This window comes from Ambystoma mexicanum, chromosome 11, assembly GCF_040938575.1.
Source record: "Ambystoma mexicanum isolate Mex_15411 chromosome 11, UKY_AmexF1_1, whole genome shotgun sequence".
NCBI classification, from domain to species: domain Eukaryota; kingdom Metazoa; phylum Chordata; class Amphibia; order Caudata; family Ambystomatidae; genus Ambystoma; species Ambystoma mexicanum.
The window spans coordinates 1,357,682,640-1,357,708,189 of NC_090934.1; the positions used below are offsets into that span (position 1 = coordinate 1,357,682,640).

At 43.1% G+C, this 25,550-nt stretch overlaps 1 protein-coding gene across 1 annotated transcript in view; it reads left to right on the forward strand.

Moving 5' to 3' along the window:
* Positions 1-20,615, forward strand: part of TRPM1 (transient receptor potential cation channel subfamily M member 1) — a 594,536-nt gene extending 573,921 nt beyond the window's left edge. The window contains exon 27 of the mRNA XM_069624914.1: positions 6,064-20,615. Coding sequence (XP_069481015.1) covers positions 6,064-7,351 — 1,288 coding nt within the window. The 3' untranslated portion in view covers positions 7,352-20,615. The remainder of the gene's footprint in view (positions 1-6,063) is intronic.
* The last annotated feature ends 4,935 nt before the right edge of the window (positions 20,616-25,550 follow it).

Sequence of the window (25,550 nt, forward strand, 5' to 3'; positions counted from 1 at the left end):
ACGGATCATCATTCTGCAATCCCCCTGATGCTAGGTGCTGTCATAAAGGTGGTTCTCCTGCCTTCCAGCAAAACGACCCTAAGCCCAGTCCCCCTACATCTCCCCTCTGCCTCGTCATATGTAGTACAAGGCCCCTGTGTCTCTTCATCAGCGCCAATGTCTCCAAAATGACTTCTCCATCTCCCCTCCCCCCCCCCCGGGTTACACATGACTCCATGAAGCCCTCATGGTGCCACCTCATCTCCCCATTAGCATTCCCAGATCTCCCTCGTGGCTTCCCATCAGCCTCCCATGTCGAGCCACAGCTTCAGATGGTCACACTGTGTGTCCCCGTATACTCGAGTCACTCGTTCCATCTGCCCCCCCAAAGCCCCATGTCTCTTCCAGTGTCTCCTTCCATGCCCCCGCAGAAACAGTTCCATGCAATAATGCCCCTGCAAAAATGTCTCCTGACAAAACAGTTGCAGTTTCTTGCGCAGACATTATTACATTGAACATGCGGGGACACCCCCGCAACACCTGTTTTTTTTTTATATCACGGGGAGCAGGGGACCTCTCCGCAACCCGTCCCCATACATAATATTACCATATATAATGTCGCCAATGGCATTATTCTCTGATACCCTGAAAAACACCTATTTCTGCCAATCAGCTCCCTGTGTTTTCCACGGTTCCATGTGATTTCATCGCCTGCTGTTTCATGGCAGATTTTTTTTGGAAAACCCCCCCATCCCCTTTAATTATTTTTATATCCCCGTATACCCACACCCAATTTATATAATTTTTTAACCCCCACCCCCCCCCCAAAAAATGTGATGATTTTTTTTCGAAAAAAATCTGCAGCAAAAAACCCAGCGAAAAAACATCCAGCGATGAAATTACGTCGTACCGTTTTGGTTCCACACAGCCAACACTGTCTACAATAGTCACACCTAAAGGCATACTTATCTTTTCAAAGCTCAGCCGCGAGCTTAATAAAACCACAGATGTTTCCAGTCAATATTTATAGTATATCGGAAGCAAGTTGTGAACAGTGCACAACTATCGCACCCCTTAGCTTTCACTACATGATGCCGCTGACATTCTGTAGCTGCACAGATGTAGGGATTTTTTGTATAACTGAGGCACTCCTGCCTTAAACCATTGGTCTGCAATAGTTGTTAGCTCCAGGCTGTCTGTTCTTCTTTGTGGAGTAGGTGCCTGCACCCTGACACAAATTACAGAAAATCTGTTACAATAATTGTTCCTGTGACGCATCGCCATCTTTCTATACTCCGAACCGCCAATGTGAAGGTTTCCATTTTATGACACTGCTGTGTGTCTGAAAGCTTCACTGCCCTGCTGGCAATAATCAATTGTAACATGTTTTCTTTCATTTGTGGCAGGGTGCAGGCACTGTTTAAAGACATAATGGACCTTTAAACAGTGCCTGTACTGCATGTAGCCGACACGTGTTTCAACCCACAGGGGTCATTTTCAAGGCAATAAGCGATTGAGGGGAATGATTGCACTGAACGCAGTGCAGCCGACAGGAGACTCCGATTAGAGCCCTACAGGCCTCGTTATCTCTAAACTTGTGGATACCCACTGATCCAGTATACAGGGCCCCTCCATTGAACATACACCAAGATGCAATCAGTCCCCTCAATCCTTCAGGGTGCAGGCACCGGTTAAAGACACATAATGGACCTTTAAACAGTGCCTGTACTGCATGTAGTCGACACGTGTTTCGACCCACAGGGGTCATTTTTAAGGCAATACGCGATTGAGGGGACTGATTGCACTGAATGCAGTGCAGCCGGCAGGAGACTCCGATTAGAGCCCTACAGGCCTCGTTATCTCTAAACTTGTGGATACCCACTGATCCAGTATACAGGGCCCCTCCATTGAACATACACCAAGATGCAATCAGTCCCCTCAATCCTTCAGGGTGCAGGCACCGGTTAAAGACACATAATGGACCTTTAAACAGTGCCTGTACTGCATGTAGTCGACACGTGTTTCGACCCACAGGGGTCATTTTTAAGGCAATACGCGATTGAGGGGACTGATTGCACTGAATGCAGTGCAGCCGACAGGAGACTCCGATTAGAGCCCTACAGGCCTCGTTATCTCTAAACTTGTGGATACTCACTGATCCAGTATACAGGGCCCCTTCATTGAACATACCCCAAGACGCAATCAGTCCCCTCAATCCTTCAGGGTGCAGGCACTGTTAAAAGATACATAATGTATCTTCAACCAGTGCCTGCACCCTGTCACAAATTAAAGAAAGCATGTTACAGTTGAATCACTGCTGAAGTAACCCAGTAGTGTTTGTCTTTAGAATTGAATGCTCTCTCAGCCCTCAACAAACCCCAACTCCCTCAGGATCAGGTTTCCATGAAATCTTATGAGGACCAGTAGGGCAGTAGAGGACGAGGATCTGTGCTTGACTGAGGGATTTATGTTTAGTTGAATGGCCAGCATCGCATGGCATCAACATAGGAAAATCAGGACAGCAATGTGAAAGTTGGAATTGTACATAATTGCTACACTGCTGCCTCTGCCTTCAATTCTGTTCCAGCAGAAAAGGGAACATCCTGATTTCATGAGATGAGGAAAACAGATAAGCGAACAATCTGAGAACCAGATTTCAAAGAGCACAAATATGTGCACTACATAGGTCATGAATTTTGTTAGGTTTATGGGCTTTCTATCGAAAATTAACCATCGAAATAAAACCAACGAAAAAAGATTCATCGAAATTAAATTTTTTCAATTAAAAGTGCATATCCGTCGAAACCTTTCCATTGAAAATATGGAGAGGTTTGATGGAACCCTAACTCTAACCCTAACCCTAAAATCCATCGAAATGTATTCAATGAATATGCTTTTCGATGGAAAAGCATTTCGATAGATACATTTCGATGGATAGTAATTCAATGGTAATTGATTCGATGGAAATACCTGACACCTTTTGTTAGCATGGTGAGTGGCAGGCGTGGTGTTTATAATGCCGCATTTCATTGAGGACGAGTCACTGGATCAAGAAGATTGGAGGATGCGAGAATATCTGTAAACGGGGTAGGGGGCCTTACCACAGCTTGAGGAGGGAGTCTCTAGAGCAGTTTAACTCCCGGGTGCAGGAGAAAGCGCAGCATTGACCATCAGTTTGGGAGGGGTCGTGACAAGCGGGATAATGCAGCCGATAAGGGATCGGGCAAGCAGGAGCTGATGGCAAAGTTGCAAGCTGAACTGATGGTGAGGGAATTGGCCTTCTGAGTCTCAGTTGGTGAAATGCTGGGAGTGAAAGAAATGAAAGCAACAAGAAAAGGCTTATAAAAAAGTGTCACCGAAAATGAATTGGAAGCACTGGCTTCTCCCTCCCATATTTACTAACAGTAGAGTCATTTTTTGATGACCTTTAATGTGCTGAAGTCCTATTTCTTTTATGGCTACTATTGCCAATGGTCCTTCCTTGATGTTGACTGTGGGGAATAGCACCTCCTACAGGGGAGGAGAGGTTACCACAGCACAGGAGCCAGGGAGGAAAAAACAACATCCAGATATCCATTTACAAAAGCAGGAGGTGCTCAAATAATGTATGTTGTTAGCAGTACAAACGTGTGGTCGTTTAAAAATATCTTGCTCTTAAAATACCACCCAATTATGAGTCACGAATGCCTGGAATATTTGTCTTTAATGGGGTAAATATGAGTTATTTACATAATGCAGTATCTGATAGTTACCCCATATTGAACATATCCTATGCAACCCCAATAATTTGGTGAGTTTTTAGAAACAGGAAACATTTAATATGCCACAGGTTTTACGTTTACCGTCATACTCTTAATAAAGCCCAACGTGTTCATTGTGGACCAAGAGCCTAAATGGTTGTGGGTAGTTTTTCTAGTCATACCCCCTACTTCTGTGTCACCTACTTCCGGTTCTTCATCGAAGCAATTGAAGGATCTTCCCCATGCTCCAGTGAATATTGGCTCGCGTAGCATGGAATATATCCTCTCATTTGAAGATGCCTTTCTCAGTTCCTTGAAGCGAACTTGACCGTTGGGTCTAATTTGCATTTCTCTAATTAACTTCCTTAGCATCCTATTGATTTGAGCTTTCAACTGGCCACCAATCAAGATGCTGGGAACACAGGTATAACCGGCTAGTTTCCCACATTCCGCAGCCACACCCTCTTTTCACCGATGCCCACACCTTTGCCATGTCGCCTGAATTTCTCCACGCCTCTGTCTCCTCCATCTCGTTCTACCCTGGTGCTTCCCTACTAGCAAGCGCGTGCTGCGTCACACCACACCATGCTATGCACCCTGGTGTATTGCAACAAACACACAACAAGTTCTTCGGATTTTTCCTCCACTATTAAACTAGGTTTCCCAATACCCGTGTCCAAAATGTTACCAATTTAAGGCACAGCATGTTGTTGTTATGTAGAAAGTAGGTAGGGGACCTTGCACAACCGCACTCGACACTTTAGATTAGCGAGAGTATAATCCATCTATTAATGAATCGAAAACGTGGTTCTTGCAGCAGTGGAATAAGTGTTTTTATTCATGTAGTGGACATGTGTTTCGACCCACAGGGGACATTTTCAAGACAAAAAGGGATTGAGGGGACGGATTGCACTGAACATAGTGCAGCCGTCAGGAGAATCCGATTAGAGCCCTACAGGCCTCATTATCTTTAACCTTGTGGATACCTACTGATCCAGTACACATGACTCCTCCCTTGAACATACACCAGGAGACAGTCAGACCCCTCAATCCCTTATTGCCTTGGAAAGGACCCCCGTGGGTCAAAAGACCTGGTGGCTACACTGCTTCACGAACTGATTCATTAATGGAGAGATTCTACTCTTTCTACTCTAAAGAGTCCAGTGTGGTTGGACAGGGTCCCCTACCTACCTTCTGCCTTCCCAGTTCTGGACAGTGAGGCACTGTCTTAAGAGGCACCAGCACACTCCGCAGGGCACACTCAAGAATACTAATAAGGCCCAGTCGTTCCAACTTTCTAGTGCTCCCAACTCATAATGTTGTTGTTATGTGACAGCAGTTATAAAGCATTTGGTCGCCATCACTGTTGTCTCTTGGTGTGAGGGAGATACACCTAATAAGATGACCTTTGATCTACAGTATATCCCTTGTGAACTATTCCAGGAATGGAGTTGGAGAACCTCTTGGAATGGTTTTCCCCCCCATACCAATCCTCCAAACTCTCATCTTGAAACTTTTCAAAGCAGCATATTTAGATGGGCCAGTGCTGTACATAGACCGGTGGGGACCACGGGAAGCATTGAATTATCTGTTTTTCCATGCGGTGCGAAGTGCCCCACATTGATAAGCTGTACGTCCCAAACATGTATGTTCTTCTCCCAATCTGAGACATGTTCAAGGTCAGTGGAGGACGATGTCAGTTGTAAGGTAGTTCAATGGTGAATGCATGAGTCCTGCATCTTCAGTACCTTTGTATTTTGAGTTTCAATGGGATTTAGTTCCATCAATCTTAAAAGCTCAAATCGCAAAGCTCAGGCTGCCATTAACTCAACAGGGCAACTCATACGGATGCCCCATTTAGGGGACTACCCCTCATATCTAACCATAATCTGATCATGTTGTTTGTCTGACAACAATGCACATGACACACTATTTGTAACGTTTAGTTTACATTGTTTATGTACTCAATTGTCTGTCTTCTTAGATCCTTGCACAAGATCAATTCTTCCATAGAAACAGGCAGTGCACAAATACATTGCCTTGGTTAATGGAGTCATATTTGGCAAAATCAGAACCACTTTGACTAAAATCATTAATAATGTACAGTATGGGAATAATTGAGACAATATAACATGCTCAAAAGAAAAGTAGATAGATAAGGTTTCTAACCGAAATTGAACTTGTATTCAGCGTGGATCATTTTAATGCAGGCAACATGCTTGATGTTCAAGCCTTTACTCTTGAGACATGCACATCGCATCACGTTTATTATCATGATCCCATGTCTGAACTGTCAAACTGCTCTGAACACTTCTCCAATAAACTTCTTAATTGTGTCTTGCAGAGTTGAAAACATGTCAATGAGGCTGGAAGAAGTCAACGAGAGGGAGCATTTCATGAAAGCGTCTCTCCAAACGGTGGATTTGAGACTCTTGCAGCTGGAGGAGCTATCTGGTCGCATGGTGAATGCTCTTGAGAAGCTTGTGGGTATCGACAAATCAGAACTTTTGCATGCAAGGGCCCGGGCTTTGTCAGACTGTGATACGGCTTACCTTCTACGACAAAGCAGCGTTAATAGTTCTGATGGCTATAGCATATACAAGTACCACGTAGAGGGAGACGAGGTGACGTGTGATGAGAGCACAGGATCCACCTCTCCAGCCTTAGGACTACGCCGAAAAGCCTATTCATTTGGTATGAAAGGAGAGAAGGATGGAGCTGAGCCAATGAACCAGTTGGTCCCGCAACGTCAGAGTAGCCTTCGGTACGCCTCCAGTACGAGTGCGGTAGCTGCCACGGATTACAGTATGGCTACATTAGGAATTTCACCGCACATTTTACAGCCTAGTTCCCGCTTGGAAATTGCTACTTCCAGATCATGCAATCCAACGGATGAAGAAACAAGAGCCAAAAGTTTAAAGCAATCAGATATCATCATGAATGGTCAGTCTGTAATTAGAGCTGCCGAATCAGACTGTCTAAATCCTCAGTTGACGGTGGAACGAACAAAGTTAGAAGCTACTATCTCCTATCCGTTGGAAAAGTCTACAGCAATGCGTTATTACCCTTCTCAGGCCTTCAATACTTGTCAAGCAACCATGACTAAATCTAGAAGCTTTATATTTGCCAAAGGGGGGAAATTGGTTGGTGGCGTGGACAACTGGACAACAGACTATAACGCCATCGTGGACACGGTGTGTCCATCGGCGATTGAGGAATTGACAAGACAGTGGAAATACAGCACCCAGGAGACAATTGTTCATGAGCAGTACCCAGAATTCCCAAACGTTTCCTCAGATGCGGAAATACAAGCAGAGGAAAAGCCATTGCTAACAGACACGGAAGACGACAGTGATGTCGGCGATGTAGGTATCAGTGCCTCTTATCCATGCACACCTTTCTCGGACAGAGTCCAGGCAGACAATGCACTGTCAGTGCAATCAGACAGGACTTGTGTGTTCCCATCGGTGAGGTCCAAGAGTTTGCACACCCATTCACGGAAAGCTAAGTCCCTTATGGATAGGTTAGACCGACCTGGACATGCCAGCAGTGTAATGAACATAGTGGTGGCATGTGGCAGTGCCATGAATGAGCAGAAGAAAGAAAAGTCCTCCACAGAAACGGAGTGCTAGAATGTCTGCTGAGGAACACACAACTCTATAGCGCCTAAAAACAGAATGCTGCCACAAGCCCATGGACTTTGCAAATTGTATGCTTTTTTATATAAAAAAATACACTTTCTATACTTCTACAGGGTTTACGCGCTGAATGATCAAAATTAGCTAGCTATGTTGTGAACATTCCTGATGTTTATTGATTTTTTTAAAGTGCAAAATACAAAGCAAAACCTATTTTTTTTTACATCTTTTGTATGTAAACGCACATATATCTACCTACTAGTGCGTCCAGGCAGTGTAAGGCTTTCAAGATGATAGGAGCCACTAATGAAAAGTTTGCAATCTTTGGGTCACTAGATATGTTGGACTACAACTCCCATCAGCTCTACCCAACATAGTCAATGATGAGGAATTAGGGGAGTATGGTCCAAAGCATCTGGACATCCACAGGTTGCAGGCGCCTGTCTACAATCTTCTACCACATTTAGTGACCACTTCTTCTTATACAGTACATGAACACCATGCACAAGTATGAGGTTGACATGTTTGCAGCGTAGTTCAGACACTATTATTGTAAGCAAGCACCTTATAGTAGTATATGATGGGGGCACCCACCTTTAAAATTATGAATGCTTTAAAACCAGGGTTCTCTGACCTCAGGCTCTCCAGATATTTTGGACAATGATTTATGCAATCCCTCACTATTGACTATACTGGCTAGGGCTGATGGGAGTTGTAGTCCAAAACATTGGGCGGGCCAAAGGTTTCAGACCACTGCAAAATAAAGGAGAGATGATTATATCTTTGGAGAGACAGTGAAAGGTATGTGGATTAGTGGACTAACGCAACCTGTGATCTGCGTTTGACCACATGATCACAGGTTTGACCCAGCAGGTGCGCTCAGCCTTTTATTCCTTAGGGGACAATAAAATGAATACCGTTGAGTTGGGTAACAACAAACATCCGTGTTCAGCAACGAGAGACTTCCAGCAAATGCGCACTTTAACAAATACACTTGTTACATCATGACCTTCTGTGGAGTCACTGTGACATCACCCTTTTAGGACCAGGTCATTGGCCAATCAGTGAGCCTCTCAACTAGACCTGCCTATTCCCAACAGGTAGTTTTACCTAACGCCCTGAGGAAGGACAGAAAATGAGAACTGCGCACATTTTTTTGAACATCAGTTGACTGGCCGCTGTCACAACACCCCTTAAGTGCCTAGGACGAGTATGCTTGTCCTTTTTGCATAGATTTGCATAACAGCCTGGCAGTTAAATTACTTTTCAATATTATGCATAACCTTTCAAGCATGCTTCAATTAACATATTTTGTGCAATGAAATTCAAATTGATAGCTTGTTAATCCATTTTTGTCCGGTTTCAGTCTTGAAATTTAGGCAACTAAACTGCAATAAAGCTCTCACGTTTCCCTGGCCCCATGTGTGGGAAGGCCTCCCAGCCCTGTTTTTGCTTGGAATTCTGGGGCTTGTAGTTTTCATATCTTTCAAATGGTAAACAAAAAACTACAAGTCCTATAATCTAAAAGTAAAAATAAACAGGACTTGATGGCTGTCTCAGGCATGTCCATGGGGAAAGGAACACCTCTGCAATAGGTGTAAAATATTCAGATACTGGAGCATAAATAGCAGACTTACATCTAAAGAAACATCTCAAGGCATCAGACAAGTTTCTCAAGTGTACACAACACATATTCATGCTTTCTGTTGATAGAGCTATAGGTTGACCTCACTGTCATAAGCCGTCTTATTCCTAATACTGGTTCTCTATGTTAAATTAAATATGAGCTCCTCAATCTGCCCAAATGTAAAGCCCATTGGTTTCAGGTTATCCCCAATTATTAGGTATGAGGATAATGTACATATGATGATGATCAGAGAAGGTCATTTGCAGACCGGCCACTTTGGAACCCCTTGACATTTGTGTCTTGCGATGGGTCTAATTCCACTTTTGAATCTCAAATTACTCACAATTCTTCTAACATGAATGTTTAGGGCTCGAATCCCAGCGGGGGCCTTTTTTGTTAAAAGCACTACAGTTTTTAAAAAGAAATTTATAGCACAGTAAATTCATTTTAAAACCTTCAAAGAGCTATAAACAGTTGTAACATGTGTGTTTGTCGGCACATTTGGTGATATGCAACCATTCCTGGATTGCTCTTTTCGGCCTCACTATCATCCTCTTTCACCTTTTATCTCCACTGTTTACACCTATGTTTCTTCTGATCTGAATCCTCACTACAGTCTTCCCCCGCACCAATCCGAAGTTCACCCTTTTCACTCTGCTGAGACTGCTTTACTCTATAGAGCATCATTACGAGTTTGGCGGTCCGGAAATAAAGGTGCCGCTAGCAATGTACCGGCACCCTTTCTGGACCGGCAAAGTACAGGTCTGGCCTGCCGGGAGTTCAGGCCCCTACCTGCATGATTTTCACTGAAGAACCGGCACTGTTAAGAACAGTGCCGTTGCTTCATTGTCCCCATTCCCATGGAATCCTACCGTACCACGGCCGCTTGTGATATCCCGGTAGCATCGGGATGTCAGGTGGCGCTAATGGTAATACAGTGTTGCCGGCAACCTGCCGGTGCACCGGCGTGTTACCGCCAACCTCGTAATGAGGGCATGTCTCTGACTTTCTTCTTTCTGCTCGTGATGTTAATTAGTCCTTTTTTCTTGTCTTACTGGACCTCTCTGTGGACTATTCCATTTTATCCTATGCTCTTTCTTCTCTAGAAATATTTGGTACTTTTCACAAGTGGTTTCTATCCTACCTCTCTGAAGGTTCTCACTCAGTTTCAGATTGACCACAATCTTTATCCGCATTGCATTTGCAATATGGTGTACTCCAAGGATCTGTTCTCGTCACCTCTTTTCTCATTTTATAGAATTCCCATCTCTACTGTTTCCTCTTCCTTCCATCTTTCCCATAGTTTCTATGACAATGACTTGCAGCTCTTTTTCTCTCGTCCCTTCTTTTCTGATTCTCTTCGTGCCACCCTCTCTGCTTGACTAAGAGTTTTGCGCAGTGCTGGATGTCTGCAAATCTCCTTCATTTAAATACATCTAAGATTGAAGCTTTTTTCTTCCCATCCTCGCAGATTTTTTTATATAGCACCTCCTTCCATTTCCTCTTCTCCTTCTCAGCTCCCTCTCTCTAACTCGGCGTGGACCTTAGATGTGATGTTTGACTCTTCTCTTTCATTGCATCCAAAATCACCTACATTGCCCGTTCTTGCCGCTTTCAATGATATAACGCCTGTGGGGCTCGTCCTCGTTTTGCTTTTCCTGTTGTTAAGCTTCCTGTCTCCCTACTGGGCTGCCCTTCTTCTTGGTGTTCCAGCCTTCCAGCGTTCTCCTCTTCGCCCTATTTATCATTCTTCTATTCGACTGATCAGCCATTTTTCTCCTCTCGATTCCATGTCCCCGGCTCTTTTCTGCCTTTTCTGGCCATGTCTTGAAGCTTGCCTGTTGTATCAGTTGCTCTGCATTGTTTTTAACCGTCTTCACGGCCTTGCTCCACTCATTCTTTGTTGTCATATCTTTGTGCTTCATCTTATTTATTTGTAATTCTTCTATAGTGCTACTCGCCCATGGTCCTCCAAGCGCATGTTTTCGCTGCTTTACTTTCTGAGCTTCTAAATATTGGAAACTGCTACCCCTCTCGATTAGGCCCTCGCTTCTCTTTCATTATTTTTTTCCTCATTAAAAAAGCTATCTTCCCTCTGCCTCTTCAACTTAACTATGTTGGTTTCGCATCATTTGATTTGAATTTGTATCATTTTAGTTGCTCACTATTTACCAAAAGTCCTACGTGCAAAAAAAAGAAACCACCTCTGCTGGAAATTATAGTATAAAAAAGCATATATCAAGAGCTCACAAATAGCCATCACTTTCAAAGTTCTGAGTTTGGTCCATCTGGGAAGGATTGAAACCCCCCCCAAGATCTGCACAGACAGAAAACGAAGGGGAAGTCATAGTTATGGAAGTGCCCCAGATATGTTTCGTGTCCACTTTTTAGAGTCTTGTTTCGTTTTTACACACGTCTCAGTGAAATGCACAATGGTACAGCTCAGGCCCGATCCCTTCGACCATTAGAATCAAAAGCTCCCGATCCGCAGTGTTATTCCTTGCTTTCACGCGATTTCAGTACACAACTTACTTTACTGCGGAGTGGGCAACCTGGAGCTCTCCTGATGTTTTGGACTCCGACTCCCATGACCCCCACCATCAGTGGTCGACGTGTACGAAAAGAAGTAGTGGAACTATTTTCCCTACTGGTCTCCACTGCTCCTCACAAACCCCATCGCCAGGCCCCCTCCCATGCACAATACAAACCCCAAAACACAAGTGCCTGCTGTTTAAGGGAACGTCCAGTGTAGTGCACTGAAAGGGCAAGTTTCAACTTCTTCCTACACTTTTATTTTAAAACAAAACCATTCCTGAACGGTTTCTTTTTAAAATAAAAGTATAGGAACAGTAAAACGTAATTAAAAGAAGTAGAGGAGCACGCTCCCGCCCACTTCAACCACTGCCCACCATAGACTTGGCTGGCTAGGGCTGTTGGAAGCTGTAGTTTATAACTTCTGGAGAACCAAAGGTTGCAGATCAATGCTTGAATTCAATGCACGCGCCAGTAGACACCCAGAAGCAGTTCACTTTTAATGTCGATACTTCAGCGTGTCAACAGTAAGCCGTAGGCAGAACACTTGAATTTTCAGACAAAGTACACGCTTTCACTTTCTTCGATAGAGGAAGTGTTACTGAACCCACAGCAGCGCTCCTCCCCATTGCAACAGAGAATTGAAAGTGTGGGACGGTGTTGCACTTATGAACATACAAACACATACAGCTTTGTCAGATGGATGTTGCTGTCAATAAATGTCCCCTGACACTTCCTGGACCATATTTACTGCAAGATTGTTTTATTTTTTTATTAATGTGTTTTATTTAGTTCGATTTTAACTTTTCACATCCATTTCCTACAAATAAATAAAAAAATATTTAATCATATTGCATTTCCCAAATACATATACTAATCTAAAATGATCACTTCCACAATTACCCTTTCATTAATACATAAATACAAACTCATTTTGCATAAAACAATGTAACCTATACATAAAGAAACTCTCTACATTACACTATTATACAAGTCCGGAATCATGCTATTTTTAATTCTAAGCCTTTCTATAATTGGCACTTATCCGCCTTATGTCCTGTTTCTTTGGCTATAATACAGTACCTGATTCCATCCTGGCCAACCTGTCAACAATCATTTCCAACATCTTGTACAAAGCAACATTCAACCTGCCATCAGTAGCCATTACACATTTTCATCAAAAATCATAGGATTTTATACCATAAGGGGCCTATGAGAAATCCCCCAAATAAGTCATGTATATGTCCAAGCATTTTACATGAGGTCATGATGTGCCTGTTTGTTTCTCTAAGATGTATGTCATATATAGGCTTGCACAGTCTACATTCTCTCTCTTTCTCAGACAATCCCCTACGAGGTCTGATAACCCCCAAAGGTATAACGATGTTTCATCGACAGTCATTTTTACGACTGACTTTTATACGAGTACAGAATTACAAAAAAGATCATCAAAATTTAGGGGGGTTGGGAAAGGACAGATAAGGGGTGGGGGGGTCGGAATAATAAACAAAAGGGAGTGGACGGGGGTTTAGGGTATGAAACCCCCCCCCCACCAAAATAAAAATTATTTCGGTGACCTTTTTTGTAATTGTGTACTCGTAAAAAAGGCAGTCGTAAAAATGAGTGTTGATGAAAGAGCATAGAACCCCCCCAAAGTGGGCAGTTGGTGAAGCCGCGTCAATAATACAAACCTTCGATGAGGCGAAGGAGATATTTCCAAATATTTTGGTGGGCGTAGAAACAAAGTTTGGCATTCCCTGTATTCTTTTGGAGTCTTCAACTTGCCGAAGTGCTCATAATTAAGGTTCCAATCCCACACTTCAAGCTTGGCAATAAAATCCTTTCTCGACAGACAAAAAACAGTGTCCCAGTAAGGAGCCCATCCAATTTTATCGAACTGCTCCGTATTCATTTTCATGAATGCACTCAAGAAAGGGGCACCTCCAGCTTTCATATCTTCCCCCATCTTAGCCAGCAGCGAGCACTTTGGATCCTTAACCGCCTTTATGTATAATATTCCTCTCCTTTCCCGTTACCTTCCAAGATCTTTAACCAAGCCATGTTGCCGCTTTACGTAGTTTCCAGGCCATATAACACTGTGGGGGTAATGAATTGACACTACCATATTCTCTGCCCATTTCTTAACTAATGTGACATGGGTAAGCGCTCTACACAGTTTGGTATCCACCATATCAGTTAGGGTATTATCCCTATATAATTATATGCCCAAATACCTATATGTAGGGACTTGCTCAATCCTAGCTTCTTTTACAACAAGGGGGATTTTGGTAGCTGTCCCTTTTACAATACACCTCCACTTTGTCATCTCATAATTAATTATTAATCCATCCTCTTTAACATACCCATTCAAGGAAACAACTGCCCTAGACAGACGAACCTGCATGTAATCTAGGAGCACATCGCCGGTATATGATAGCAATTGGACATGATATACACCAAACTTTAGTGGGAATCTCCTGGTCCCCTCCAACCATCCAGGTAGGTCTGCCAGTTACAGGTTGAACAACATGGTGGCCAGCACACATTCTTGTTTTAAACCTATCTTAGTGGTTATCTCTTTAGTGCATGGGCTGTCCAACTTGACCTGGACCCTAGTGGCCAAATTAAATTGCTTCAAGATCCGGAAAAAACAAATAGAAATTTCCCATCCAGCTAATTTTTTCCATAGCCATTGTCGATCCACAGTATCGAATGCAGTTTCGAAGTCGACGAATAGCATATTTAGCAGAGGATTTTTGCTATCTCTTACCTCCCTGATTAATGTATTGAGCATTAAGATGTTATGGACAGCGTTGGATCCTTTTCTAAAACCAGTTAGAAAAGGGTTAAGCAATTTTTCCTGATCGGCCCAGGATTTAAGCATTTTTACAATAAGGGAAGCGAAAATCTTTCGAGGGACGTCTAATAATGACAGAAGCTTGTAATCTGTCAGATCCATTCGCACATGTTTTTTTATAAATCGGGATTAGAATTGCTCACCTACAAGAGTCAGATAAAAGCCCCTCCGCACAGACTTGCTTATGTAAAATGAACTTCATGTCTCCCCATACTTTAGGATTTCACAATAATACAATATTGGCAAAACTCCCAATATCCTCCCTATCGAAGTCAGTCTGAAAGGGACTCACCAACATATTCTCTTCCTCATCCTGATTATCTACACATCCACTAAACGTTTTAAGAATATAATCACACCAGGTCTTTTCCTCTACCAGGTTAGTTATAATCTATGCCTTTGGTCCTTTGGTTTCTCTAAATGCCCCCAGATGCATTTAGCATCAATTCATTTTTATAATTGCAAACATGGATTGCCATTTTGCATTGTCAATAGATCTCCACCTCCTTTTAATCCAATTATGATATTTACTCTTCATTTTTAGTATTTGCTGTTCGGGCACACCTGCCTCACATCTCTGGTTTCTAATGAGTCTAAGGTCACGCCTATGTTTAGTTTTAGCCTTTCTTATTTCTGGGTCATAATAACCCTCTTTCTTATCATATCTATCGCCCCATAAGGCTCTTTCTGTAGTGAAGTTAGTATACCATCTCACAATTTCTTGCACTGGTAACTCATTCCAATTTGATATCTCATTTACTGCCCATCTAAAAATCATTGAGTTCATGGTTCTTAGATGTTTACTCATCCATCTTATTCGTTTTTTTCCTGCACTAATTTCCACATCCCGACATATTGTCTCTGTGGGAAGTTCCAGTCCCATTTTAGCAGTAACTTCAACGTAGCGTGATCACTTAATTCATTAAAGTTATGTCTAGGCACTCCATTCTTGTTATATCTGCATTGTTTATCCAAAAGTAGTCCAACGTTGCGACTTTACTTCTCATTCTCCTAGTGTGTTCACCTAAAACATCCCCCATTACTCTTCCGTTCATTATAAACCCTCATTCCATCATGAAGTGCACGCAACACCTACCCTGTGGGATGGGGCTGGCTTTTTTCATGGTGTACGCTTCTTTTATATTACCAATTCTTTTATTTTATTTATTTGAACATTTATATAGCGCACAAAACCCAGAGGTGTCTAGGTGCTTACAATTTACGAGATTGGTTAAAGGCATACATTTCAACTTAATCACAGAAGCACATGTAGAGGTTACAGGGTAGAGTACATGTATGGTTTGCATTATTTACAAGAAAATCTTTTACACAGATTGCACCAGTAGTACTATTTGTGCAAGATTTGGCAGGCATCTTGTTTGAACATCATAGTCTTAAGATTTTTTCTGACGGATGATGAGGACATGTCCATTCTTAGTGATGGGGGCAGAGTGTTCCAAAGTTGGGCAGCAACCACCGAGAAACTAGATCCGCCGGCTATCTGTCTCCTGAATCTTGGCACGGAGATTAAGCTGATGTGGGAGGATCGGGTAGGTCTGCTGGATTGGGTTTTTGCGATTTGATTGCAAAGATAGACTGGGGCATTGCTCGAAAGGTCTTTATGGGTCAGTGAGAGGACATTGAATTTGATTCTGTCTCTTACTGGGAGCCAATGAATATTGCCTTGTGTTGATGAGATGTGTTTGTGTCTGGGTATGTCTAGTGCAGCTCTGATTACTTGGTCGTCTATGGAATGGGCATTAAAGTCCACACGATCACCGCTGTTTTATCCCAGTTTCTTGAGAGCCGACCTGATATCATTTCTCCAAGTGAATCCTGTATACTACCAGTCAAAACACTTCCAGGAGGATCATACAAGTTTATTATCAACATTTTCGTCCCATCACTATGTTTAGCTTCCACTCCGATTATGTTGGTACCACACGCAGGAGCCTCAACCTACATACTGGTTACTTGGTTGGAGACCCCCATCATTAGGCCTCCGCATGGGTCTCCCATTTTGCCCCTGCTAGCCAATGACTGGTAGCTGTTATATCCATGCATATAAAACGGGGACCTCAAACAACACTCTTGTAATAGGTACATTTCATTTTCACACAAAAGCCTATGTTGACCTTTTTCACCAAAGTAGTGACTATGCCGACAGGTGTTCCATGAAAGAATGTTGATTAATCATCGCCTCTTCATCAGGTTGCCTGGAAGAAAACGAGTTAGCCAGTCCCATTCTTCTATGCATCGGTCGCTATTGTCCACTGGCATCTCATCCACCACCGTCCTTTCTTTGTTTGTCATTGTGATCTTCAACCATGTCAAGTCCTTATAGTGACAAACACGATTTCCATATAGGACCCTGTACCAATTGTAGCAGGTTTATCCTTTGGGATTCCTCATTCTGTGTATTACCTTTCTGGTTTTCCTCCCATCTGTCATAATCCCCGTACACTACTTCGATATCATATCCTATTTTTAGAAATCATGACAGATGGGCTTTCGCCAGCTCTACAGTCTCACAGGTAGAGCGATGAACCATGGCTGTGGGGACTTTGGCTTTCTCTATGAGCTCTACATATTCAACATTGAGTAACTGGGGAATAGTGTAAAACAGTTGTAAGATTTGTTTATCAATGTGTCATTTCTGGATGGGAACAGATTGCTTATAATAAACTTTTTACTGTCCCCCGTCTCTTGACCATTGCTTAATCCTCCACTTGTAGGGCCTTCATATACATGAGGATTTTCCACACCCTTTGCCAAAATCATCCTTTGCCTGTCACTATCATCCTCCATTTCAAATGTCTCCTCACCTTCCTGTATCCAGCTGTTATCATCCTTTTGCTCCTGTTTTTCTCCCGTTGGATTTTTGTCTGTAGCTTTTACCAACCAACTTATTAAAACTCCATTTCTCTTGTTGGCTCTTTTCAATTTTCTTTTTCGATCTTAACGTAGCTACCCTTTTGAGGCGGTGTCTCTCCTCATGCGACAGGCATATACTCAGTGAGCTGTCATGAGGATTTTCCAGCGCCACCGACTAATGTTCCAAAGCCACCATATCCCCTGGTTTACTATAAGGTCGTATTGCCAATATGCCGTCATCCTCCACAACAGGCCATCATTGTCTTTATCCTGACCATTTGTAAGACCCCCATGACTATCTTTATTTGTATTTATCAGTCTCCCCATCCTTAAAGGTTTTTCACGCTGCGTATGCGTGTTCTTAAAAATCCTATTGCAAAGCTTTAGCACGACTTTTATCGCAAACTGCAGGGCACATGGCAGAGTTTTGAGTTAACGTGCTCTCATCACGAGCAGTGTCTGAGTCCTCCCTACTTCTTTCGGCAAACAACTCGGCAGTCGCCGATAACCTGAGACTTATCATAGATTTGACGCTGGTGCAAGATTCCTGCACATTACATTGTGCGTCTTCCACCGGCCCACCACCTGACCCTCTCCCTCCAGTCGGTTGACGGTTTATCTCATTTTTTAAGGAATAACATAATTCCAAGAGTGAGTGGTTGTCTATCACAGTGGATTGAGATCTGTTACTTGCATCCAACTGAGCAACTTCCCCCGCCTTTTTTTCAGCCATTTGCTGGTTTTGTTCAGCCCCCCATAAAATTGCAATTTTCCCCTTCTGGCAATTGGGTGATGGATCAGTAATTACTATAGCCGTAGGTCCGCTATTTCTCCCCCCCTCAAAGGCTTTTTTTTCCAATGCTCTTGTTTTTTTATCCATTATTTTGAGACCGTAAGTTATAGACTCCTTTTTTGTCCTTCGTGCGGCTAGTCTTATTGGCTAGTAATGAGACCAGCTACCCTTGGCAATGCACTCCAAATTCCCAAAAAACTAAATCTGGGGTCTCACTCCTCCCCGGCTTCCGCTTACCTCCCAACTAGAGCAACTTTAACTTAACCGCAGTCTATGAGGGTCATTACGAGTTTGCTGGTAAGCCTCCGGTAGTACCGGTGGCTTACTTGGAAACTCGGCTTACCATTTCCGCCACCCGATATCCCGGTATTACCGGTTCTTCCTCTAAAGAAGACGTAACATGCAAAAAAAATACAGAGAAGTACAATAATCCCTGTCCAATATGCATGTATTTTGGATCATGGCATGTTTAGCCTAAAGCCCGAATAGCCCAATGCCGTGTCAAATATTGATAATTTTCCAAAGTCTGGGGGATTATCCTCTAGATCAGGGTTCTGCAGCATTTGCCCTCCAGAGGTTTTGGACTACATCTCCCCTCAGCACTAGTCAACATAATCAATCGTGAGGGATCACAGAAGTGATCGTCCAGAAGATCTGGGCAGAGGAAGTTTGCAGGCATCTGTTCGAGACCATATTCTTGTGAAAGAAATAACTTTTGTCCTGAGGATCAATAACTTGATGTTAGTCCGGGGGTGTGCAATGCAACCTTTGACTTGCCAAATGTTTTGAACTACAGCATCTATCAGCCCGTGCCAGTCTGGTCAATGGTGAGGGATCATGGGAGTCATGGTCCAAAAGATCTGGAGATCTGCTTGTTATAGACCACTGCATTTGTCAATGAATATGCAGGTGCTGGCTGCACGCAGGCGCCTCCATATTAATTGCCAGGCCAATAATATGAATATGCAGGAGCTGGATGGCCACCTGATCATGAATATTGATCAGATGGTAATGTCCCCAGGTTCAGCACGGCTGGCCCTCCTTTGCACTCATTTCAACACAGCATCTCACTGGTTCCCAGGACGGAACGTAATGGTTGCATTTTTCTAACTTTACATGAAATGTATCCTACATTTGAACACGTGGGCCATGGCACAAAACACAACACTGAATTTGCCAGCGCAAAGGGCATTCCAGACCAAGGCCAGAGAGCGTCCCATGCTAGTGGCGGCCGTGAATGAAAGCGTATCCCTGCTTCAGAAAGGGTCGGGCTAACGAGTGCGGCAGTCCCCGCGGCTGTCGCACGCCCTTGAGCCTCGTCCCCACTGGGGCAGGCCAGGTGCAGAGAAGGCAGAATGCTCTTCAAACGCCTTGCGCACTTAATAGGCCACAGATAGCATGCAGTAAGCCAGACTTTTTTGCATCTACTAATTAATGCAAATTGAAAGATGCATTTTGACCTTTAAGTTCCCCTCCGGTTCAGGCAGTGGTATTGGATGCCTTCCTGTGGCACTTCTCTGCTGGCACCTCTGAGCCATACCTACCCAAGCAGCTGTGTGGCTGGACTCGAGAAGCAGGCTCCTCAAGCCCTTGGGTTCATAGTTTGGCTCAGAGTATTTTTACTCCCTACTGTTTTGTTGCCTGTATTTGCCTGTCTTTAGGGAGTAACTGTGTATGGAACAGTGCTCACCCGTAGGGCTGGGTACTGAGGTACATGATGCCTCTTTTTTCATTGCATGAAACTGTGCACATCAGTCTCTTGCACATTATTGCACGCAGAAGCCTGCGTGCCTCAAGCCCCCTGTATCATAAACGATTAGCAATGATCAATACAGAGGATTTTTTTAAAAACATGACAAAATGAAGCATAACCAAAACAGTTCATACAAACTAACGTTAATGTTCCGCACATCCGCATTTTCACCCCGGTCAATCTATTAGACATTCGTTTTGCATTTGGGAGGGATTAGTGGGGAAAAGATGGACAGTCACTGCACATCCAAATGATGCTTCTTATGAGAGCTGCGAAAACAAAAGGCATGGCACTGGGTCACATTGCATTGCTGTTGTTTAAATATAGCACGATGATTGTATGCTGTACTTGCATTATTGTACCTTTTTGTAAAATGATGTTTGCGCATTTTTTGTGATAGGTTAGTAGCTTACATTTTTTAATAAACTAGCACATGTAAGGCGATAATGACATGCAAATCTAAAAAAAGGGAATTTTCTACCTCTGATATAGTGTAAGACTTTATTTGAAGAGTCCGGAATAAACCTGCAAATTAAATGGTGTTGTTAATTTGTTCTGGATGACTGGGCTTTTGGGGACATAATGTATGAATGCTTGCTAAAAGAAGGGAGGGATGTGTGTGCTAATGTATGCATGCTTACTAAAGGATGGAAGGGATGTGCTTACTAATGTATGAATGCTTGCTAAAAGAAGGGAGGGATGTGGGTGCTGATGTATGAATGTGTGCTAAAGGATGGGATCGATGTGTGTGCTAACAAATGAATGCTTGCTTAAGGATGGGAGGGATCTGTGTCCTCATGTATGAATGCTTGCTAAGAGATGAGAGGGGATATGAGTGCTAATATATGAATGCTTGCTAAAAGAAGGGAGGGATGGGGGTGCTGATGTATGAATGCTTACTAAAGGATGGAAGGGATGTGCTTACTAATGTATGAATGCTTGCTAAAAGAAGGGAGGGATGTGTGTGCTAATGTATGCATGCTTACTAAAGGATGGAAGGGATGTGCTTACTAATGTATGAATGCTTGCTAAAAGAAGGGAGGGATGTGGGTGCTGATGTATGAATGTGTGCTAAAGGATGGGATCGATGTGTGTGCTAACAAATGAATGCTTGCTTAAGGATAGGAGGGATCTGTGTCCTCATGTATGAATGCTTGCTAAGAGATGAGAGGGGATATGAGTGCTAATATATGAATGCTTGCTAAAAGAAGGGAGGGATGTGTGTACTTATGTATGAATGCTTGCTAAAAGAGTGGAGGGATGTGTGTGCTAATGTATGATTGCTTGCTAAAAGATGGCAGGGATATGTGTGGTAATGTATGAATGCTTACTAAAAGATGGGCGGGATGTGTGTGCTAACAAATGAATGCTTGCTAAAGGATGGGAGGGATCTGTTTCCTCATGTATGAATGTGTGCTAAAGGATGGGAGGGATCTGTGTCCTCATGTATGAATGTGTGCTAAAGGATGGGAGGGATCTGTGTCCTCATGTATGAATGCTTGCTAAGAGATGAGAGGGGATATGAGTGCTAATATATGAATGCTTGCTAAAATAAGTGAGGGATGTGTGTGCTTATGTATGAATGCTTGCTAAAGGATGGAAGGGATGTGCTTACTAATGTATAAATGCTTGCTAAAAGAAGTGAGGGATGTGTGTGCGTATGTATGAATGTGTGCTAAAGGAGGGGATGGATGTGTGTGCTAACAAATTAATGCTTGCTAAAAGATGGAAGGGATCTGTGTCCTCATTTATGAATGTGTGCTAAAGGATGGGAGGGATCTGTGTCCTCATGTATGAATGCTTGCTAAGAGATGAGAGGGATATGAGTGCTAATGTATGAATGCTTGCTAAAAGATGGGAGGGTTGTGTGTACTAATGTATGAGTGCTTGCTAAAGGATGAGAGGGGTGTGTGTGGTCATGTATGAATGCTTGCTAAAAGAGTGGAGGGGTGTGAGTGCTAATGTGTGAATGCTTGCCAAAAGGTGAGAAGGATGGTGTGCTAATGTATGAATGCGCTCTAAAAGATGGTAGTGAGGCTTCGTAGCTGTTGGGAGGAGATTTATGATAATATATGAATATTTGCTAAAAGATGGGAGCGATGTGTGTGGCAATCCATGAATACTTGCTAATTGACGTGGGTGGTCATGTCGGGAAGCTTACTAATGTATGAATTCCAGCTAAATGATGGTAGGGAGTTGTGTGGCAGTGTGTGAATTCTTGCTAAATGATGGGAGTGAGGTGTGTGGTCATGTGTGCATGCTTGGTAATTGATGGGAGGGAGGCGAGTATGAATACTCGCTAAATGATTAGAGGAAGTTGTGTGGTATTATTGTACCATTTTGTAAAATGATGTTTGCGCATTTTGTGATTGGTTAGTACCGTACATTTTTTAATAAACTAGCACATGTAAGGCGATAATGATATGCAAATCTAAAAAAGGGAATTTTCTACCTCTGATATAGTGTAAGACTTTATTTGAAGAGTCTGGAATAAACCTCCAAATTAAATGGTGTTGTTAATTTGTTCTGGATGCCTGTGCTTTTGGGGACATAATGTATAAATGCTTGATAAAAGAAGTGAGGGATGTGTGTGCCAATGTATGAATGTGTGCTAAAGGGTGGGATCTATGTGTGTGCTAACAAATGAATGCTTGCTAAAGGATGGGAGGGATCTGTGTCCTCATGTATGAATGCTTGCTAAGAGATGAGAGGGGATATGATTGCTAATATATGAATGCTTGCTAAAAGAAGGGAGGGATGTGTGTACTTATGTATGAATGCTTGCTAAAAGAGTGGAGGGATGTGTGTACTAACGTATGAATGCTTGCTAAAAGATGGAAGGGTTGTGTGTACTAATGTATGAATGCTTGCTAAAGGATGAGAGGGGTGTGTGTGGTAATGTATGAATGCTTGCTAAAAGAAGGGAGGATGTGTGTGCTAATGTGGGAATGCTTGCCAAAAGGTGGGAGGGATGTGTGTGGTAATGTATGAATGCTTGCTAAAAGAAGGGAGGGATTTGTGTGCCAATGTATAAATGATTGCTAAACTATGGGAGGGATATGTGTGCTAATGTATGAATGCTTGTTAAAAGATGGTATGGATGTGTGTTTTCTAATGTAGAATGCTTGCTAAAAGATGGGGGATGTGTGTGGTCATGTATGAATGCTTGCTAAAAGAGTGGAGGAGTGTTAGTAGCAATGAATGCTTGCTAATTGATGGGATTGAGGTGTGTGGTAGTGTGTGCATGCTTGCTAATTGTTGGGAGATATATGGTAATGTGTGAATACCTGGTAATTGAAGGTACTGAGTGTAGTAATGTGTGCATGTTTGTTAATTGATGGGAGGGAGGTGTATGTTAATAAAATAATGATTGATAATTGATCAGAGACAGGTGTGGGGTAAAGTATGAATGCCTGGATTGGTGTGATATGATATGATATGATATTTTATTTGTATCGCGCTCATACACAAGGGTTTCAGAGCGCGACAAGGCAAGGGAGGGGAACAGGGGAGAACAAAACAACGATCTTACTATGACCTTGAGGCCCATGACATTGAGAATGCGCAAGTGCATGGGAAAGGGAACTGGGAAAAGTGCATGGAAGGGGGAGAGTGCGGGGCAGAGGAGAAACAGATAAATAATCATAATAAATAAATAGATAATACAGGTAATAAACAGTGGTAGTGCAGCCAGCAAGTGGCAAGTGCTATGTTTATGGAAGCAGTCTGGGTAAGCCTGATAAGTGCAGAAAAAGAGGAAAATGGGGATTGGGGGACTGTATAGGTACAGATAGAGTCCCCAGTGCAAGGGGTGGCCAGGAGGCAGGGCAGGAGGGTGGCAGGGTGAGCAGGTACCTGGGCCCAGGGGACAGAAGGTGGCCAGGTGCACAGTGCCAAGAGAGAGCAGATCAGCAGGGGAGAGGGGGAGCGAAGGCAGAAGCAAAGAGGAAGGTCTTGAGGTGCTTCCGGAACAGAGATGGTTCTCCCCAGTTTTTAGAGTGGCAAGGAGGCTATTCCAGAGGGAGGCCCCAGCCGAAGGCAGAGATCAATGTATGAATGCCTGATAATTGAGAGGAGGGATGTGTGTGGTAATGTATTCATGCTTGCTAATTGATGGGAGGGAGGTGTGCAGTCAGTTGTGAATGTTTGTTAATTGATAGGAGGGGGTTTTCTGTAATGTATGAATGACCATTATCTGATATGTAATGAAATATAAAGAGGTCTTGTTTGACATCCTTCTGGCAGGCCTGTTGGCTTCACTTCATGTGGCTCTGTAAGAAAAAAGAGGGAGGGGTGGTTAGTTGGATATCAGGCAAGGCTGGTGTGAAACCTGTGGTGTTGATGGTTGCAGTTCTGTAGTACCCGGGACCTGAGTGCTGTTTCGCTTCATTGCGTTTGGCATAGGCACTTGGGAGATTTGTTATAATATATGAATGCTTGCTATATGATAGGAGGGAAGTGTGTGGTAATATATATGAATGCTTGCTATGTATTGGAGGGATGTGTCTGGCAATGTGTAATTGCTTGCTAAGTAATAAGGGAGAGGTGTGTTGTAATATATGAATGCTTGCATGTAATAGAAGAGAGGTGTCTTGTAATGTATAATTGCTTGCTAAGTTATAGGAGGGAGGTGTCTGGGAATGTCCGATTGCTTGCTAAGTTATAGGAGGGAGGTGTGTAGTAATGTATGATTGCTTGCTAAGTTATAGGAGGGAGGTGTGTGGTAATATATGAATGCTTGCATGTAATAGAAGGGAGGTGTCTGGTAATGTATAATTGCTTGCTAAGTTTTAGGAGGGAGGTGTCTGGTAATGTATGATTGCTTGCAAGGTTATAGGAGGGAGGTGTGTGGTAAGATATGAATGCTTGCATGTAATAGAAGGGAGGTGTCTGGTAATGCATAATTGCTTACCAAGTTATAGGAGGGAGGTGTCTGGTAATGTATGAGTGCTTGCTAAGTTATAGGAGGGAGGTGTGTGGTAATGTATGATTGCTTGCTAAGTTATAGGAGGGAGGTGTGTGGTAATATAGTAATGCTTGCTAAGTTATAGAGGGAGGTGGGTGGTAATATATGAATGCTTGCTAAGTTATAGGAGGGAGGTGTGCGGTAATGCATGACTGCTTGCCAAGTTATAGGTGAGAGGAGTGTGGTCATGTGTCAACACTTGCTGGTAGGAGGGAGGTGTGTGGTAGTGTATAAGTGTTTGATATCTGGAGGAAGGTGTGTGGTAACCCATAAATGCTTAATAATAGGAGGAAGGTGTGTGGTAAACATGGGCATAACTTTAGGGGGCGACAGGGCTGTGTGTGTCCTCCAACATTTGTGGCTCACCATTTTGTCCCACTCTTTTAGCAGGGGTCCCTTTCATTTAGATGCCATGTCTCCCCAACATTTTCAGAGAACTTACTCCACTGGTGGTAATGCATACATGTTTTCTAACCAGCAGGAGGGAGGTGTGTGGCAGTCTTCCTCATGGACTATGTAGCATGTTGACTGAGTGTGACATCACCTGGACTGGTCATGTTCTGCCAGGGGCAGTTGGAGGCTGAGGTGACAGTGCTGCTGGAGGATGCTCTCCTTAAACCCACTTACTTGATCCTAGTTTCCTGCCGGCGTGGTTGTTTATTGCATCATTTTGATTCGGCAGGGTGCTATTTAATCATTCCGCATAACCCCTTACATTCTATTCATGAAAGGGCCAATGCACTTATTTGGAAATGGCATAAATCAGGTCTCCTAACGGATGTTGAAAGGAA